Source organism: Stegodyphus dumicola, chromosome 2, assembly GCF_044657685.1.
Source record: "Stegodyphus dumicola isolate Sdum_Otavi_A_Nest chromosome 2, ASM4465768v1".
Taxonomy (NCBI): Eukaryota; Metazoa; Arthropoda; class Arachnida; order Araneae; family Eresidae; genus Stegodyphus; species Stegodyphus dumicola.
Genome location: NC_140769.1, coordinates 211,000,342 through 211,019,415, shown reverse-complemented (window position 1 = coordinate 211,019,415; position 19,074 = coordinate 211,000,342). Strand labels below are relative to the sequence as shown.

The 19,074-nt window shown below is 33.3% G+C and overlaps 1 protein-coding gene across 2 annotated transcripts in view; it reads right to left on the bottom strand.

Annotated features, from left to right (window-relative positions):
- The window catches only part of LOC146998819 (alcohol dehydrogenase class-3-like), a 116,865-nt gene that overhangs the window by 74,655 nt on the left and 23,136 nt on the right, over positions 1-19,074 (bottom strand). For both annotated transcript variants that reach the window (XM_085811707.1, XM_085811706.1), the window contains exons 5-6: positions 18,152-18,286; positions 7,777-7,982 (exon numbers count right to left, since the gene is read on the bottom strand). In XM_085811707.1, coding sequence (XP_085667833.1) covers positions 7,954-7,982; positions 18,152-18,286 — 164 coding nt within the window. In that variant the 3' untranslated portion in view covers positions 7,777-7,953. The remainder of the gene's footprint in view (positions 1-7,776; positions 7,983-18,151; positions 18,287-19,074) is intronic.

Below are 19,074 nucleotides of genomic sequence, written 5' to 3'. Positions count from 1 at the left end.
GGTTCTCAACCTTTTGACTAACACATACCATCTAAACAAAAATTTAAAAACCTTAGTACAACCAGTATAATTATTGTACATTTTATAATACTTATTCAGTTTCTCAATATAAATAGAAAAAATAAATGTTTTGCCATTTGCACAAGCTATTGGCTATCTGTATTAAATAGGCACACATAAAAAATATTAATTAAGAATTGGTTACCATTTTAATTATCAAAATTTAAGTTATATACTTAAATTTAGTGTAAAATTTGGGCCTGTTTAAGAGAGATCAATTTCTTTGTCTGGCCTTATTTCACTTAGCTTTAAATGTGATCCACTTTTAATTTTATTCTGTATTTATTTTTCAAATAAAACATGGAAGAAAATCCTTGTTCACACAAATAGGTTGTGCGAAAAGGCAATAAAAATTTAGCTTTATTTGAAATGCCTTTAAATTCTTTTTTTCGGTGTAGCCAAAAGTTGTTATTTATGAAATCTTCAGTGGAAGTGCAATCACAGGAATTTTCTAACAATTGTTCTTTTTTTCTTCATAGAATTTTTGAACTTTGTTTCTTTGCCTACCACCTATTTTTTATCTTGTGTACCACCTGTTGAGAATTGCTGCTTTAAAGATTTGTGTGGGTGTCGCACAGTGTTACATTAGTTTAATCAGTATAATGTCGCAATAGCAGTATTTCAGACATCTCCTCCAGTAAAACTGATAACAGCAGAAAAGCGTTTTATTGATCCAGTAAGAAGTTACTCTTCCAGTTATTAAAATCTTACTGGAATCTTTGGAATTTTTTAATTATTGAATATAGTCATCACAATCATATCAGATTTCCTCAGTGATTATTGTTATATCTCATTGTATTGAAATTATATAACAGATGCGTTTATGATTCATTTACATTTTTATGTAAAACTTGGCTCTCATAAATTGCTATAAAACTATATGCTCATAGTTTTTGTGTATCACTTTTGTGTACTTGTGTGTATTGCTATAAAACACATGCTAATAGTTTTTGTGCAAATAAAACTTACATTTCTTCATTCAAATATTTAGTATAGCCAATAACTACAGTGAGCATAGTTATGTGAATGAAATTAAGCATATAAAACAATTTGTTTTCCAATAAATGTAAGAAAGTTTTAAATAGCAAATTTTCTAGTGTATAAGACGCACTGTTTTTCTTTGAAAATAAGTCGGGAAAAAAAGGAGGTGCATCTTGTATGTCGATACTCAGTTTTTGATTGCATTAATTTCTGGAAATTTCCTCTTTTTTTGGAGTTATGTGATTTTTTTCTTGTTTCCTTGCGATGTGTGGGAATATTACAGTTACGGAGAGCTTAGTAAATGTGCATCTGGCATGAAAACTGCAATTTTTGCGAACGACTTTTAAGTGTGGGAAATTTCAACTGTTTGGTGTTTCTTAAGTTTGTTGGCAAATTATGGTTCAAAAACAATGTTGAAATTGCTGTAACAAAGCATGCAAGCTGGATGCAGGCTTCAAATTTTGAGGTTACACCATCAAGAAGAAGGGGAAGGCCTAACATTTGGAAAGTTTGTGAATGGGTCAAAGCATCTTGGGATGCTGTGAAAACAGAGGCAGAGGTTAAATCATGTATGAAGTGTGGCATTATTAATACACTGGATGGTACAGAGGACAATCTGTTGTATGAGGACTCGAATGCTGATTTAGGAGAGGTTTCAAGTGACTTTTCATTTAGCTATGGTGATGAGTGTTTAGGTTTTGATGAAGAAAATTAAAAGCTCTTCCCCAGATGAATTGTGGGTATAAAGTATTACTTTGTATTTATATTTAAAATACTGTAAATTCATTATAATGAAATGTGTATAAAAAAAGGGGGATGTGCCTTATGCGCCTGCAAATACGGTAATAAAGATATAAAAATATCCATTCACTTAAGAGAAACTTAAATTCATTTCCTGCAAAAATTTTAAAAGATCCTTTTAATATATTTAATGCAGCCTTTTCTTAATTAATAAGAAGTTAATATTGTTAATAACATATTTTATTTATATCGGCAATTCTGTCAATGTATACATGTTTTTCGAATGGCCTTTCATCGAATTTTACAAAATATGACTCGTATTCATAATATAAGTTTACAATGTCTCCTTCAGCCTCATGAAATTAAACAAAATATGCATTATTATTATAAAAAATTATAATGCTATTATATGCATTGAGATGAGCAGTGACTGGCAAGAGTTTTAAAGCTATTTATTAAATTTTAAATTACTTTAAAATTGAAAGAAAGCTCCAAATTTTTAAATAGGTACTAAACATTTTGATGATTGTTTGATTTACTATTTTGAAGCTTTATTATTTATCATTTATACTTTTATTATTTTTGAAACTCGGACGCTTCCAAACATATGAATTTATAATACTTACAATTCAGTAAAAACAAATACAAACTTAAAATTTTAGATTCTAAGCTTTCAAGACAGCTTCTGTACACAAAAGTACTCGCTGTTATACACTCATGTCCATAAATTAAGGATAATGCAAAATCAGGCAAAGGAAAAGTTAGAAGCAAAACAAATTTGACTTATTTGTAAAGCTTATTTATTAAACAAAAGGTAAAGAGCAAAAACAGATGCTATATGTTTGATATTATTAAAAAAATTAGCGATTTTTTTTTCTCCCTGGAGCAAATTACCAAAAAAAAAAAAAAACTTATTTACAAAAAACCAATATTACATGGTTGGTTTGATTGTTAATACATTGTATGTCTCCCAGACGATGCAATACAGTCCGTACAACGCCTAGGCATCTGAGTATCAAATTATCGATCTGATCTTGGGGGATATTACATCACTCAAAAAGCAATGCACTCCGAAGTTCCGCTAGACATGTAGAAGGACGTTGACGGGCTGCAACTCGTCGGCCAAGCATGTCCCACACGTGTTCTACTGGTTCAAGTCTGGTGAGAATGCTGGCCAGTCTGTACGGGTGATATCCTACGATTGAAGGCATTCGCTTACGATATTTGCACGGTGAGGACTGGCGTTGTCATCCATAAACAAATTGTGTGCCCATGGCACCCCGAAACAAATGTACATGTTGTTCCAGAATGACGTCCCGATAGATATGGCTTGTCATGATTCCAATTTGAACATGAAGGTCAGTTCTGGAACCCAGAATAATTCCACCCCAAACGAGCACTCCTACACCACCGTAACGGTGTCGTTCAATGATGCTTTCTTGGTGGTAACGAATACCTGGAGCTCTCCATATGAAAGTCCGGCGAGAATCAGACTGCAAGCTAAACCTGGACTCGTCGGAAAACATCACACAAGCCCACTGTTGCGGTGTCCACAGTGCATGCTCTCTACTCCAGGCTAACCGCAGGCGACAGTGAGTTGCAGTAAGTGGAACGCATCTGACAGGTCTACGAACATATAAACCAATCTGCCCTAAGCGTCTGTACACGGTCTGCCTTGAAATTGTCGTACCAGTGGCTGAAGAGAGCTGACGAGGCAGGTCTCAGGCTGTGCTCCACCTGTTTGTTTTGGCAGTAACTGCCAAATACCGGTCCTTATTCGGCGCTGTAACTCTGGGGCGACCTGTGCTGTAACGTCTACTCACATTACCATCATCTGGGAATCGTTGCCAAAGGCTGGAGATGACACTCTGGGCAATTCCAAGTTTGTCTGATACTTCCAGTTGGGTACGCCCACATTCCAGACGGCCGATAATTCTACCACGTAAAAAATCATCCAAATGCGTCCTTTGTCGGTTATTGCACTGAAATGCTTATAAAGCCCCTGCGAACTATTTGGTTATTGCACTGAAATGCTTATAAAGTGCCTGCGAACAATTTTACTTCTTTGCCTGTATTCGTTATATATCACTTTCTTACATTCTCGTCATTGTGAAGTACCATCGGTGTCATCTGGTTACTTCCTAAAATTTGCATATGATTCTTGAAGATGTGTGTTGTGATGTTACAGGTGATATTTTAGTATATTTTAGAGTTCGATTTCCGCGTGACTCCGAATTATCCTTAATTTATGGACATGAGTGTAGTAGCAACTTTGTTGCAGCATATTTTGGGTGCCCCCATGCTGCACAGACACTATACATTTACCACCCACCAACCTTTTTGAGATTAACTGTTATAGTAGCACCTTTCTTTTCAATTGTTGCAGGGAGATGAGTTTGCACTATCTCTAAAAAATACATTAAATGGAAAATTTACTTGTGAATTTTTAATTATAATTACTGCATATTTAAACAGGAAGTCAATTAATTAAAAACCATAACATTTTTGCGATGCAACTATCACACGGAGGACGAGTCCAAGGATTTTCAAGTTCTCTTTCCCTACGATCAGCTTCTTGAAAGAACTTTTCGGCTTGCAGCATATTTTGGGTGCCCCCATGATGCACAGACACTATGCATTTACAACCCCCGAACCTTTTCCGAGATTCGAACCCGAGTGCTTTGGTACGGCAGTCGGCCTGATCGAGCGGTAAAATATAATGTAAAAGAACAAAGCTTTACTTAATTCAGCTCAATTACTGACAAGTGGATAGATAACAAACTAAGTAACAATACATCATAAAAATTAAATAGCAGAACAAATGAGGATTAAACATCATTTTAAGAATAAAAAAAAGTTAGACATTTTAAATAACATTTTAAACATTTGCGATCAGATAAAACTGCTATTTTATGTTGTCTTCTAATTCATTTAAAGTCTTCTTGACATAACAGGTTCATACACTAAATATATTACTCTTCCTTCATGCATTGGGATATCTTTCCAGATGCTAATATCTACCTGCTTTATTTCTTCTGGGATGGTCACATATGCATTTAGTAGCACTATGCACTATTCATGGAAGTCTGGTCTTATTTTATTCGATTTTTTGAATAATTAAGATTTGACTCAGGCTGAGAGCTACGGGTGCTGGGTGTGACTTAATTTGGCAGATTTCATATTATACGTAATGTAAGTTATCAAGATATTTTGTAAATGATGATGTACATAAAAATATATTTATAAATGTTGACTTATGTAAAATAACCTATGATAACTTCAGGGATTTAAATGCCCCCCTTTTTTTTTTCACTTACCCAACTGTACTCTTCGGCTAGCGTGTCCGACATCACTTCAAAATATTTGTTACGATTACTATTAATATGTTTACGTTAGTCTCCTTTAACATTAATATGTTTCAATTCATTGACCTAAATAAATAAATATATAAATAAAAATTGACTTTAATCTATAAATGCATAACCAACAAGATTTCTTATTCTATCATTTAAGAAAATTATTTCAACTTCACAGAACACTCAAGAAATCTAACTTTCCTCAAAATAAAATGCAAATGTAATGGAAACTTATTTATAAAATCATAACGTTTTCATTGCTTTGAGTTCCATATTTGTATTTTAGTACATTTTATGCAGTTAGTTTTTATATAAAGAAAATAAGATAATACTGAAATAGAAAATTTCATTTAAGCAAAAACGTAACAGAAATTACTTTATAAAATGAAAATGTGTGCAAAAAGTAAACAAAATAAAATAAAATAAAATAAAAATAAAAAAAAAAAAAAACTATTAGGATTAATGTAAAATATTATTTTACAATACCACAGGAGCTATGTTGTTGAGAAACATTCTCTCTAAAAATTGAAGTTCTAATTCAGTTTTTAATTGGAATATATTTAATTCTGAATTTTTCGGTTGATTGCACAGTTAGGAGTTTTCTGCAACTCCACCTTTTCTTGCAATATTTGTAATCTAGATAAAGAATTTAAATTTTTTAAGATTAGATGTTGAAGTTCTGCGGAAGAGAAAAGGTCAGGGTATTACATATTTAATTCAAAAGTCAAACAACAAAAATCAGCGTTATATTTACAAAATTTTCACAGTAAACAGTCACTGTGAAAATTTTGTAAATATAACGCTGATTTTTGTTGTTTGACTTCTGAATTAGTATTTATTCGGCGTGTTATTGTGTCTTTATTACATAATTATTCTAAAAACCTGAAAACAGAACACTTTTAAAAAATTGACTATTGGCAAATTCAGAAAGTTACTGTTAAAAAATTTCCAGCTGCGGTAAGATAGATTTCCCACAAAGCAGGTTTAGGATTTGCTAGATTTGGCGAGAAATCACCCATTTGGCAACATCTTTCAGCGAAATTGGCAATATGCCGTAGACGGATGGAGAACCATTTAGAACGAGTTCTTACTGGTTTGACTTAGAATGTTCTCGAATGCATGCTAAAAGCTATATAAACCCTGCCTGTATGCGGAGTAGCAGTAGTATCTCGAGTCTATCGAGTTGATTTTCAGTCTAGTATTGAGTTGATTGGGGAGTGCGTAGAGAGAGTCTCTTAATGTATCGCGAGTTAGTGCATCATCGAGTCTTATCTTGGAGTGTGTTGAGCTCCAAGAACGATTGAACTGAGTCAGAAGCTGTATTCTAGTGCTTATTGTGGAGTGCATCGCGAGTTGTAGCGTCGAGAATCTCGACAGTACGTCGAGTTCTGAGAAGACTGAACCTAGTCGGGAGCTGTACTCTAGCACTTTGCTGTGAAGCTGTCTTCACTGTTACAGCCTAAAGGCTCTGTTGCTGATTGTTTCAATGTGCTTGTCGCAGTTTTTGGACGACTGTAAACATGTTTTTGGAGATGTCCTGAATAATACTGGCAAATACATTGTGTGTTTATTAAGTGTCATCGTTAATCACTCCAAATTGCATGAACCTGTATAGGAATGCAACAGTACGAAACCTTTATTGGGTCTTTCTGATGAGCCTGCTTTTGGAGTATTAGTCCTCAGATTTGCAGTGAGGACTAGCTAAAACAGATGCAGAAAATTCTGGTTGAAAATATTTTCCTTGTGTGCACTCTGGTAGCAATGGCAAGCACAGCTCTGCTAGCTTTTTTACTATAGAACTTTTTTACTGTTTTTTACTTGTTTACTTTTTTTACTCATCTGAAGAATCGGAGAATTTAAATCGCTGGTGTTTTTTTTTTTTTTTTTTTTTGTTGTTTCCGCACCAAATTCTGCACTTTTCGATGTCTGAAAACTTCATAGCCAACTTTAACTTTTCTATGCCTTTTTCACTGAAAATTTTAAATTTCCGTTATCACTCATAAACAATAATTTAACATAAAGCAAAAAGAATGAATTAAATAATCGTTTAATGTTAGATTAAACATCTAAATGTTCTAGCAGCATTTATTTGCTCATGTATAATTATCGAAATATTTGATGTAAAATTAAATTAACAGTCATGGCTACATTATTTTATAAAATTCTGCAAATTTCAGATATTTTGCAACAATTTATTCAATAAATAAATCAAATAGAATTTTTATGGTTTCGAATTGTAGGATTATACTATTTCATTATTTTTCCACTGCAAAATTAAGGTGACCGAATAGATTTTGAGAGCATCAAATTTGTATAAAAAAATGCAGTTAAATGTTAAAGCAAATATATATTATATCCTGATATGATTGTTAATTTTTGAATTTTTTAATACATGCATTCCTATTTTTAAACAACTAGTCTGGTAATTAAAATAATGTTAAGATTCAAAAACCAAACTACCAACTCGTACTAATAATTTATGGATAAAAGTACTAAAAATGGAGATGTTACTATATTTTAAAAATATTTTGGTACTGATGTCATTCATAACAGCATTTTCCATGTTCTATTCAGCTTTCTAAATTATACAGTGAGAAAAATGAGCAACAAGAACACATAATTATAGAAAATATCATACTTGTCGATGCAAAAATTTAGAGAACCCGGTGAAATTGCCAAAGTTCTCAATAATCTGGGGCTTGATGTGATGCAATCATTTTGTTCAGTTTGATTCATTTTTTCATATTACATATGTCATTTATCCATATCAGCCCAAAACCAAGAATTTGGCACCGTTTGTACACCTTCATCAAATTCAGCAATGTAAAAGAAACTCTTGAAAAGCTAAAATAATTATTTTAGGTATTTTAGGTAAATTTAAAATAGATCAAGTCTTAAAATAAATAAAAAAGCACTATTTCATTCAAAATATTTCAGGTTCAAAGCATAAGTTTAGAGAAGAACAATTTACAAATAGATTTGAGTTTTAATACAATTTATTCCTGTGTTCTTATTAAATACGCATTACTGTTCTTTTTTAATCGATACAGATTTAAGTTTTGGTAGAGGGATAATTTTTTTTTACTTTGGTGTAATAAAGGCGTTTCTTCGAAAACATAAATTGGAAGAAATATTCTTGATGAATACTTACAAAATAATCTCTCTCTCTCTTTATTTATTTATTTATTTATTTTTAAATCTTAAATGATCATAAACAGCGTTTTTGTTAAAAATGCTATCTGTAAAATTTTCTTTAGTAAACACCAGCAAAATGGAAACTGCCCTAACATAATTAGAATTTTATTTATTTTATTAATGTATGTATAATGATGTATCTAAGTATGAAATCAATTAAAAATCAGCTTGCCATTTAAAAAAAAGCCTTGCTTTTATCAATTAACCCAAGTACATTTAGAAACAAATTTAATTGGTTTAATTATTCAGAGACTACTTTTAAGGAATGACTATATAGAAAATATTTCATATGAAATAAAGTTGCAACACTTAACTAATAGGATCACGTTCATTATTCTTTGCAGAACTTTATTGACATAGCTAATTTTATCTGCATATACATGTTTATGAATTAAATGTATATTCAACTGAGTAAAAGGAAATAATTATTTAATTTAAATTTTGTATATTTTGCTCTTTAAACAACCTGTTATTAGTAGTATATTCTGAGGCAGGAAAATGATGTTCTATTTTTATTGCATTGCATGATTATTTTCGTGTTATTTAAAAAAAAACATTAGCAAGCCTTGTGAAAACATAATCGAGTATATTTAGTTATCAATTAAATAAATTACATCATCAATTAAATAAATTACACAGACATCAGAAGTATGCAACCTGATAATGTAATGAAAGTATGTAGCATTTATGAAAAATTGTGGCTCGAATTGAAAGAACAGGAAATTTCTACAAATATTCTCATATTTAGAGTTGATTTTGGACTGACATCACTTTCATGAATTATTAGTTTTTTCTTCTTGATTGGTATGATGTCTCTTTCATCACTTGAGTATTCGTGATACAATTCTGCTTCAATAGATGATAAATTAGGGGAGATCTCACATCGACTAGACTTCATGATGAAATCCATAATTAACAATTGCCTGTTGTTTTTTTGTCCCCCTAAATCTTTTTAAACATCCGTATATAGATTTAAACACTTACTAAGCTCCCCTTGGAATCGGAGATTTCATTCGACATTTGTGTCATATTGTAAAAAATGATTACCTAATTTTCTTCCCAATTCAAGTCCTACACTGATGACTTTAGCTGTGAATGCAGCTGGTTCAGATTGGTCTTCATCATGTTTATTTGTTTCATGAATCATGTTAACTAACTCATCCTCATTTAGTTCTTCATCAACCATTATTCCTTTAATATATGCTTGAGCTAAATCCTCAAAACCTTCTCCTACTACAGTTTGAGCCAATTTAGTGATCTGAGAATATTCACACTCTAATGGTAATCTATCATTCTCATCTTTAGCAACATCCAGCGTATTGCTTTCCAGCATGCGTTGAGCATTGATTGTTTAATCTGAGTATATGACAGTCCAACACAATCTAAGATTGTAAATTTCTTCCAAGCATCCATAAGAGTAAGATTCATTATTCTCCATTTTTTCTAAAATATACCTAAAGGTTTGTTTGATATACACAATGTTGTAAAAGCCAGAAAATATTACTTGATTCAATGGCTGTAATAAAGAAGTTGTATTTTTTGGGCAAAAAGACTATTTCTACTTTTTTGTGTTGTAAATTTTGAAGATGACCAGGTGCATTATCTATTAAAAGAAGAGTCTTAAAAGGCAATCCTTTTTTACCTAAATAATTTTTGACATCTGCGACAAACATGGTAAGAAATCATTCATTGAACCTTATGGCAGTGACCCGTGCTTTCCTGTTAGGCATCCAATAAAAGGGAAGGTTATTTATATTTGTTCCTTTAAATGAACATGGTGTTTTTGATTTGTTAATAACCAATGGTTTCATTATATAATTGCCTGAAGCATTGCAACAGAAAAAAATTGTATGACTTTTCACTACCTTATGACCACTAGCTGATTTGCAAGGTACAGTCAAAAGTCGTTAATTCGGACACCTATAATCCGGAATGATCTATAATCCGGACCTCAAAGCTAAAAACTTTCTGCGCATGTGCCGCGTTAGCACAGGCGTTTTACGCGAGCGCGTAAGAACTTGACTACTGCGCATATGCGTGTGAGCAAGCGCAGAATACGTTTTCGCCTGCGCGTTTAATGTATAACGGACGGTGTAGGCTAAAATTATCTAATTATCTATTTCAGTTAATGTTAATGATTGCGTTGTTCCTTAATCTTCGAATAGGATCCCGCTTATTATTTTTTGCAGACTGTAAGAGCAATTTTATAAAAGTAAACTTGAACTTTCGATTATGTCAAATAGAATTTCCGATGCTGGAACTTCCAAAGGATCTACAAAACGAAAGTATGTTTCAATGTCCAACAAACAAAAAGTGAAATTGCTGAAAAAAATGGATAAAGACATGAAGAATGTGACAGAGAGGTTAGTGAAAACGAAAAAATTTCCATTGACCAGTTAGTCGGTATTCTCGGCACAGCAATTAACGGGACTTGAACAGCAGAACTCTTTAACTGAAAAGAAATTATGTCTGTTTATAGAATTAAAGAGAAAGTATTAGTATCACATAAAATGAAGCAACTTAAACAACTTACATTGAAAGAAATGTTTAATAAAGTAAACAAATAAATATTAAGCTTTTTTTTTTTTGTAAATTTTGATACCCTTTAGATCATAATTGTTCTTTATTTCATAAATTACGGTTTCATATTTTTAATTTTAGAATTTCTGCATGCCATCTTACGAGATTTAAACTGATGATCTATAATCCGGAAAAATCGATAATCCGGAATCGCCGAAGTCCCGACGAGTCCGGATTAACGACTTTTGACTGTATTTTTTTTTTTTTTTCAGAACAACGTAGACACGTCAGCATTGAAGATCTGATCAGAAATGTAGGAGATCGTGGCAATTGATTTCAGCAAATTTTGCTGGATATTGTTGTTACATTCGAATCAGCAGATGCACTTTCTCCTTTCAATCTTAGATTATGTAAAGAATGCCTTTGTTTAAATATTATTAAATCTCTCAAACCAACCATGACTTGTGGAAAAAGATACCTTTTTTTCATCTGACAAAGTCGATAGTGACCGATTCTTAAGTGCTTTATAAATTTTTAAAGCCTTGTTTCTAATAGCATCAGTATCAATTGGAATCCATTTTAAATTTTCGTCTTCTACCCATATCTAATTCTTTTTCTAGTAGAGTCTTCATTTTTTTTTTTTTTAATTGTCCTTATTGTGGCTTCGTTCATGGAGTAAAATTTAGCAACATTTGTTACTCCTTCTCTATTACATAGATGATCTAATATTTTAATTTTTGCTTCTAATTTCATTTTTGATTTTTTTTTAAAAATCGTTTTGGCATTATAATACTTTAAAAAATTTACATAAATTATAAAAAATGCCACAAAAACTATAAATGTTGAAAACTTGCTAGTAAACATTCAGATATGTAGATAAAAATGATGTAATCCTTGCTGCTAAAATACTGATACTGCATTAGTTCGCGTGAACCATATAATTTAAAATTTTACTGTTATGAAATACATATACATACTATTGAGATTCCCCTAACACGGGGAATCCCCATCCTTGTTGTTGCCACCAGTGTTACCAAAGAAATGAGATTAAAAAATGACTTCAAATGTATGTATTTGCATTTATGCAGCAAATACTATTTTACTAAGTTTTTGAAATCTGTTAATTTTTAAACTGTGTAAAACTGAAATCATGTAAAACAGGTAAGTACTGTATAAATCGAGGGATAGGTGTATTTCCACGAGATGTTAATACATCAGAACTTTAAATGTCTGTACATATATACTTGAAGATGAAATCCTGCAAAGTTGACAAATGTTTTTAGGAAAATGAAAATTAAAATGGAAATACAAATTTAAATTTCAATAAATTTGACTTTCTTATCGTCAAGACTGCACTTGCATTGTTTTAGAGTGGAATTCATACAGAAAAGCTTCTAATTTCAAAATTGTCGTGTAGTTTTTGTAGTAAAATATATTCCTGTTTCTAACTTTTCCAGGTCTAATAAAGAATACTGCTTTAACATATGGTTAAATAAAATGAAAAGGCATGATCTTTTGTAGTATTTGTAATAATTTGTCTGTCATGTTACCACAAGTTTTTGTTGGTGTTAATTGTTTTTTATTTTCATTTTTTACTCAGAATTGCAGAATTCCAGGTCTTTAAATTTCTAAAAGATAAGCAACAAAGCATAGTATTTAAGAAAAATTTTTATTATTTGCACTTCAAATGCCGCATATGTCAACTAAGTTTAAAGTTGTATATTTTAATACAGAATTAAAAAGAATTAACACCAACGTGCTGCTAATTTGTGTGTGTCCAGTGAATTAGAGGAAAGACCATTCTTAATGCCCATCAACCATGATTTACCAACAATGCGAGAAACAGGCCATCTTTGGAAATCAGAATTTATTTTAGCAACATAAACGTTATTTATACTAGATTTGCATTTGCTGTCATGTAAGTTTTTGATGGGCTTCTGAAACAAAAGAAAATATTTGTTGGTGGTATGATGAAATAAAATATTTGATACTAATACTCTCCGACTGTCATCTAAAATCACACAATCGTTTCCTTTGTTGAAACAATTTATTGTGAATAGGTTTTCTTTTCCTTTTTTATTTGGACATCTGCAGCTTCATTTAGAGTATGCCCTTCCTCGATGAACTAATGTTCAGTTGTAGTGGGTTCCTGGGCATAGCCTTATCCCAGTGTAGTAAGTTAATACTTTTACGAATGTTAAAGAAATAATGTTGCTGAAGTTCGTAAAAATAAAAATTCGAAGAGCAGTTATGGCAGTGAAATGAAATGAAAGCAATTGTGACATTATAATCAGTAGTAATGGCAGAGTTTGCAGCAAATATAAGATGATGAGTTTTGAAGTTAAAACCTAGAGCTAGTTGGAGTGTGAGCAGCAGAGGCAATCGGGGGCGGAGAGAGAAGAAAAAGCCCTTTTCTTCTTTTTTCTTCCCCCTCTCCTCGAGTATTCAAGGCTGAATGGTTCAGTAGTCAGGTGGTAGGCGGGAGCTTGTTGAACTTCTGTTGGCTGGCAGAGGAGTAATCCTATTGGGTGAAGTGTGATTTACAGTGTGCTACGGGGAAGGCCTAGGCTGTTTTCAATCCATACTCCTTTAGAAGGGTACAAAGACACACATCATTTCCAGGTTCCTGGGTTGTACCTTATCCTGTGTATAGCACGTGAAATACACTGGTGTGCAAAAATTAAGGACGAAGTCGAAAAATTAGCATATCAGCTGAACGAAGAGGCAGAGCGGACAGAAAGACCAATCCCGAGATTAAGTAAGGTGATCTACGGTAGCACTTGCGCAGATATGCAGGTAGACATAATGGGGGAGTGTCTGAGTTGTATAAAGCATGTTCTCGGTGAAAGATCAGTATTTCTGGCAAAGAGATTGCACACCGTATAGCAGTTAAAATCACACTGAGTTGCTGCCTCGGCGAGAAATGGCGAATAATCAATCTGTTAGATGACATCTGGATGCTTTTACCCGAGGTCATTGGGAAGTTGGAGGAAGGCCGCCGTGTGACAAGTGTGGCTGCAGAGATCGGAATTGCTCACAGCATCGTTTCACGACTTTGGAGACAATTTAAAACTACAGGAACAGCTATCCGGGGGTTTAGTAGTGGTCGTTCACGAGGAACCACACCTGCAGATGACCGGTATATTGCCTTACAGGCCAGAAGAAACAGGCGGCAGACAGCGGGAGAAATCGCTAGACACACGACGCAGGCGACTGGACGACAGATATCGCGTTTTACCGTGGCCAGAAGACTGCAGGGTGGTGGTCTGTTTGCACGATGCCCTGTACGGTGTGTACCTCTAACGCCTGCCCATCGGAGAAGGCGTTTTCTGTGGTGCCGGGAACACCGGAATTGGAGAGACAATGAATGGGGACGAGTACTCTTTACAGATGAGAGCAGATTCAGTCTGAGTAGCGATTCTCATCGCATACTCATCTGGAGAGAGCGGGGAAGCCGCAATAATCGATCGAACATCATTGAAAGGGACAGGTATGGAGGTGGCGGTGTTAACTTCCGAAGGTTTAGCAAGACGGATGTTGTCTGTTTTTGGTTATGAAAAGTATAAATTGTTAGTGTAACTAACTGTGCGTTCTGTGTCTGGGTGTGAGATGTTAATGTAAAACTGAGTAGCGTAGTGATCAGCTAGTGACTCAGCTTTCTCAGTTTCTGTGTATGTGATCCCAGAGGGGCCATTAAGGGGCAGAATATTTGTGTAGCATCTATTATATCTAGAAGCAGCTTTCCATATACATGATCATCAGTAGAGAGTGATTCTAAATATCTAGACCATTTGTTTTGTGCGTGTACTGACTTCCTGATTCAGCCGATTTAAAATTCTCTTAACTTCTGGGCATCTGGTCCTCTGCCATATTTTTCTAGCTCTCTTTCTGTTAGCTAAAAGTTCTCTAATAGCAGGATCTCTGGCCCTACCAGTCAACGGGACCGCCTTGCTATTTTTCAGAGCACGGTTAAGTGTGCTAGTAAAATCTTCGATAACTGCGTCTAACTCGTCTTCACTGTGTATCGCGGGTAACGGGTACTGAGTGTTGTTTAGAGCTACCCAGTTCATAATAAAGGCTCTTTTGTGTGATGTACTATAGCTACTGATATTCACCTCCATTAAAACAGGGTTATAATCAGAGAATAGTTCACGTAATCTTTCTATCCTTGATGGTTGATAAATATTTTTTAGCAGGAAAAATTCAATAATGCTTGCAGATCTATAGCATGTTGGGTAGGAGGGAGCTACAACAGTAAAGTTGGCCGTTGAGGCAAATTGATTAACAATGTGACCATTTGAATTATCATTTCTGCAGTTCCAATTTTTGTGGTGTGAGTTAAAGTCTCTACCTATGATAATTTTATTGTTTAGTTTGGATATAGCCATTAAATCGGCGAAAAATCCTTCTGTGGTTTACGGTTGAGTAACTAGATCGAGACGAACGTGATTGGTTGTAGAGTGTGTGGTATGATTATGATAGCTACCGCCTTCATGGCCGAAAGCTGTTGAACTGTGATTACAAAGTGAGAGATGGAGCGCTTAAGGATCCTCGTTAAGCGCTCCATCTCTCACTTATTTCAATTTTTTCCACCAGCATTTTTTGTGATTGGTTGAAATTCTTTCTTGTCTTCAATCCATACTAATTTAAAGGGATGGCTGAGTGAATGAGGGGCTAGAGGACATGATGGACAAATTAAATTAAGCCTGCTTCAATATTAATTAGTGATGCGATAGGAATAAAAATTTTAATTTTCCCAATTTTTGGTGCTAAGCTAGGCAATTAGGTATATTACAATAATTAGTTAAAGAATAATTAATTAGTTTTTTGGGTCTTTTTTAAACTGGTGTAAAGGCCCTTATTTTCGTGAGCCCGTCGTAATCGCAAAAATCAAAGCTTTGCGAAATACTTTTTTTTCCCCCCCAACTTTACTTAAGTACTTTTAAAATTTTTCAACTTTCTGTTCTGTTCATATAAAATTCGTGAAATTTTCAACTCGCGAAATCACCGATATATTCATTTTTGTGAAAATTACGGCCTGCAAAAATAAGGGCCTTTACAGTAATTAAACGTTTATCAAAAACCTTTATTGTATGTCTCTGAGGATGGTTTTAGGCCTTTTCCTGTGTTCTTCGGATTTGATATGATTTAAAATTGGTATTGTGGACTTGTTTGCCCTGGTTATATCATTGTAGAATTTTTGACTGGAGGAACAACTTTTGGTTGTGGTGGTGTAGGTAAATTTTGACTTGAAGTGCTTCGTTGATTTACAGTGTTAACTGCATTCTGGACATAATTAGTATCGTTTTCAGGGTCCAGAGGACGAAATATATTTTTCATGGCAATGAAATTTGATGCATCTCTAAGAATTACAGTTTTTTAAAATCTGTTTTACACGGGAACCGATTGTCCGATTTTGATGCGGTTTCCTGCATTCAATAGCAATTTCATGCTCCACAAATTTTATATCTGCATCTCAAATAGGATGCAAGTTGTAGGAAAATGCTTTTGAAAGCAGCAAGCCGCATCAAAATCACACGACTCGAAAGTTAATGATCCATTTTGATGCGTTTTGCTGCTTTCAACTGCAAATGCATGCCCCATCATTTTGATATAAGTTTTATGTCTGTATCTCAATTAGGGCGTAATTTCGCCGGGTTGTCTGTCTATACCAGGGTTTCTTAAACTGGAGTCGCTGGACTCGCAGCAGGGGGTTGCCTAGAATTTTAGCAGTTTTGATATTTCTTTAATTTATTATAATACTTTTACAATTACCAAATATTTTTACATAATACAATACATCTTAAAATAGATATGGCAATACAGACAAAGAAAAAAAAAATGAATCCGTTTCGACGCCTTCATTTTATAATAGAAACGTTCATTTTTCTTGCTTTGCACGTGACGCTGTCATTTCATCTGTTACTTATTTAAAATGTTCACATTGTTCTATGTCTTAAAATTAGAAATTAAATGTAGTGACCTAAAACTGCAAGTGTACAAAAGAAAAAATTGACAGTTTCACTCACGCATGTGTCGGATTTGCGCAGTACTTATTGGGTTCCACAGAATTTTTGTAAATACAGTCAAAGGTAGTTAATCCGGACTCGTCGGGACTTTGGCGATTCCGGATTATAGATCATCAGTTTAAATCTGGTAAGATGGCATGAAGAAATTATACAATTAAAAATATGAAACCGTTATTTATGAAATAAAGAACAATTATGATCTAAAGGGTATGAAAATTTACAAAAAAAAGCTTAATATTTATTTGTTTACTTTATTAAGCATTTCTTTCAACAAGCACATGCGTAAAGCATACATTAAGCATAGTCGAAATTAGAAAATTGCAACCAGAAAACTATTTGATGTGTACTTGTGGTATTTATAATGACAAGGAATTTGATTTAAATCATATCAAAGACGGAATACATCGAGATGAAATACTACATTTAGTAAGGAATTATAAGCCGAATAAAATAAAAACATTTGCCCTGAAGATAAGGATAGTGCTGACAAATCAACTTCCAGTTCATTGCGCGCTGCGATGTCCCCCCCGCAGAGCAGCATGAAATTGATAAACAGATTTCGGAATGGTTAAGAAACAAAGGATATGCCTTTTTCCAATTTTTGCAGCAATTCCACTTTTTGTTTAATGGACTTCGAAACATACTTTTGCTTTGTAGATCCTGTACATATTAGTAAATATATATCGGAAATTCTGTTTGACATAATCGAAAGTTCAAGCTTACTTTTATAAAATTGCTCTAACAGTCTGCAAAAAATAATAAGCCTGATCCAATTCGAAGATTAAGGAACAACGCAATCTGCAACATTAACTGAATTAGATAATTTTAGCTCAGCTTATACCGTCTGTTATACGTTAAACGCGCATGCGTAAACGTATTATGCGCATGTGCACAGGCAAAGTCACAGCCGTAAAGGTCTTATGAGCACACGTAAACGCGACGTATGCGCAGAAAGTTTGTAGCTTTGAGGTCCGGATTATAGATCATTCCGGAGTATGGGTGTCTGAATTAATGACTTTTTGACTGTATTATGGCGTCCTGGGAATCGCAAAAAATTCTCAGTGGTAATAAGGTATTGCAACTGAAAAATATACTATACGTATGTATGCCTTATAGGCTTACCATCCTCGTGGTTAGAATTAGCGTTTGAATTATCCGAGATTTCATGTTGTTTTCTTTTTATATTTAACTTAAAATTATCATTAAAAGCATTAGCAAGGCTATCTAAGGGTTTTTTTAGCATACTGAGATATTTAAAAACACACTTACCCTTAAGGGGCTCCAGTACTTTCAATGTATCACAGTTTGCTTTTGCCGTAAGAGGTGTATGCTGGTCCATGTCCGATGCGACTCGTACAGCATCCAATTGTTGCTTGAGGAGACGAGTATTCTCAATCTTAGCTTCTAAGGGGATGATTTGAGTATGGAACGAGTTAAGAGAAGATTAAGAGACATATCCTAAAATAATATGTCCAATTGTATCAAAATATTAGCAGTTTACAGCTATAAGGTGAATTATTCAGTATAATGATTTTTTAATGTTGACACTGATGGCAAATTGCTGCTAGAAATTCTGTGGTTTAGAGATATATAATCGTCCAGAATATAATATTTCATCACAATTATTCTTTTTCAAAGTAAAAAAATAAAATTTACAATAAAGCTTAGAACTAACATGAAAACTAATAGATAGTTCTTGTAACTATGCAATACATCTGGATTTATATCATAAAAATATTTTTCAATAAATAATAGATCAATAAATAAGTATCTTAATATTTTATTCATACTTACAAGCCAGATGATGGGTAACAGGTATAAGAACACACCTCTATTTTCCATGCAATGCAGAAAAATACATAGTAGCTTCATCTGCCAAACGGTCTAGTACATTTATGCAGCATTGTTGTCTAACAAGACTCCAGGTAACTCGAGAATCATGGGAATATTCCAAGTAAACACCACTTTCCCATTGAAATTTTTAAATTTCAGTCACTTAAATCTAATATCCATACATAATTTACATAATCTTACCACATAAAAGATTAATCATTATTATAATTAAAAGATTTACTTCAAAAGATATTTTACAAATAGATATTTTAGATAGGAGAAAAACATATTTATTATATATGCCTTGTACAATGACTAGAACTTTAAGCACTTAAGTGTAACTAAGCAGATGGAACAAA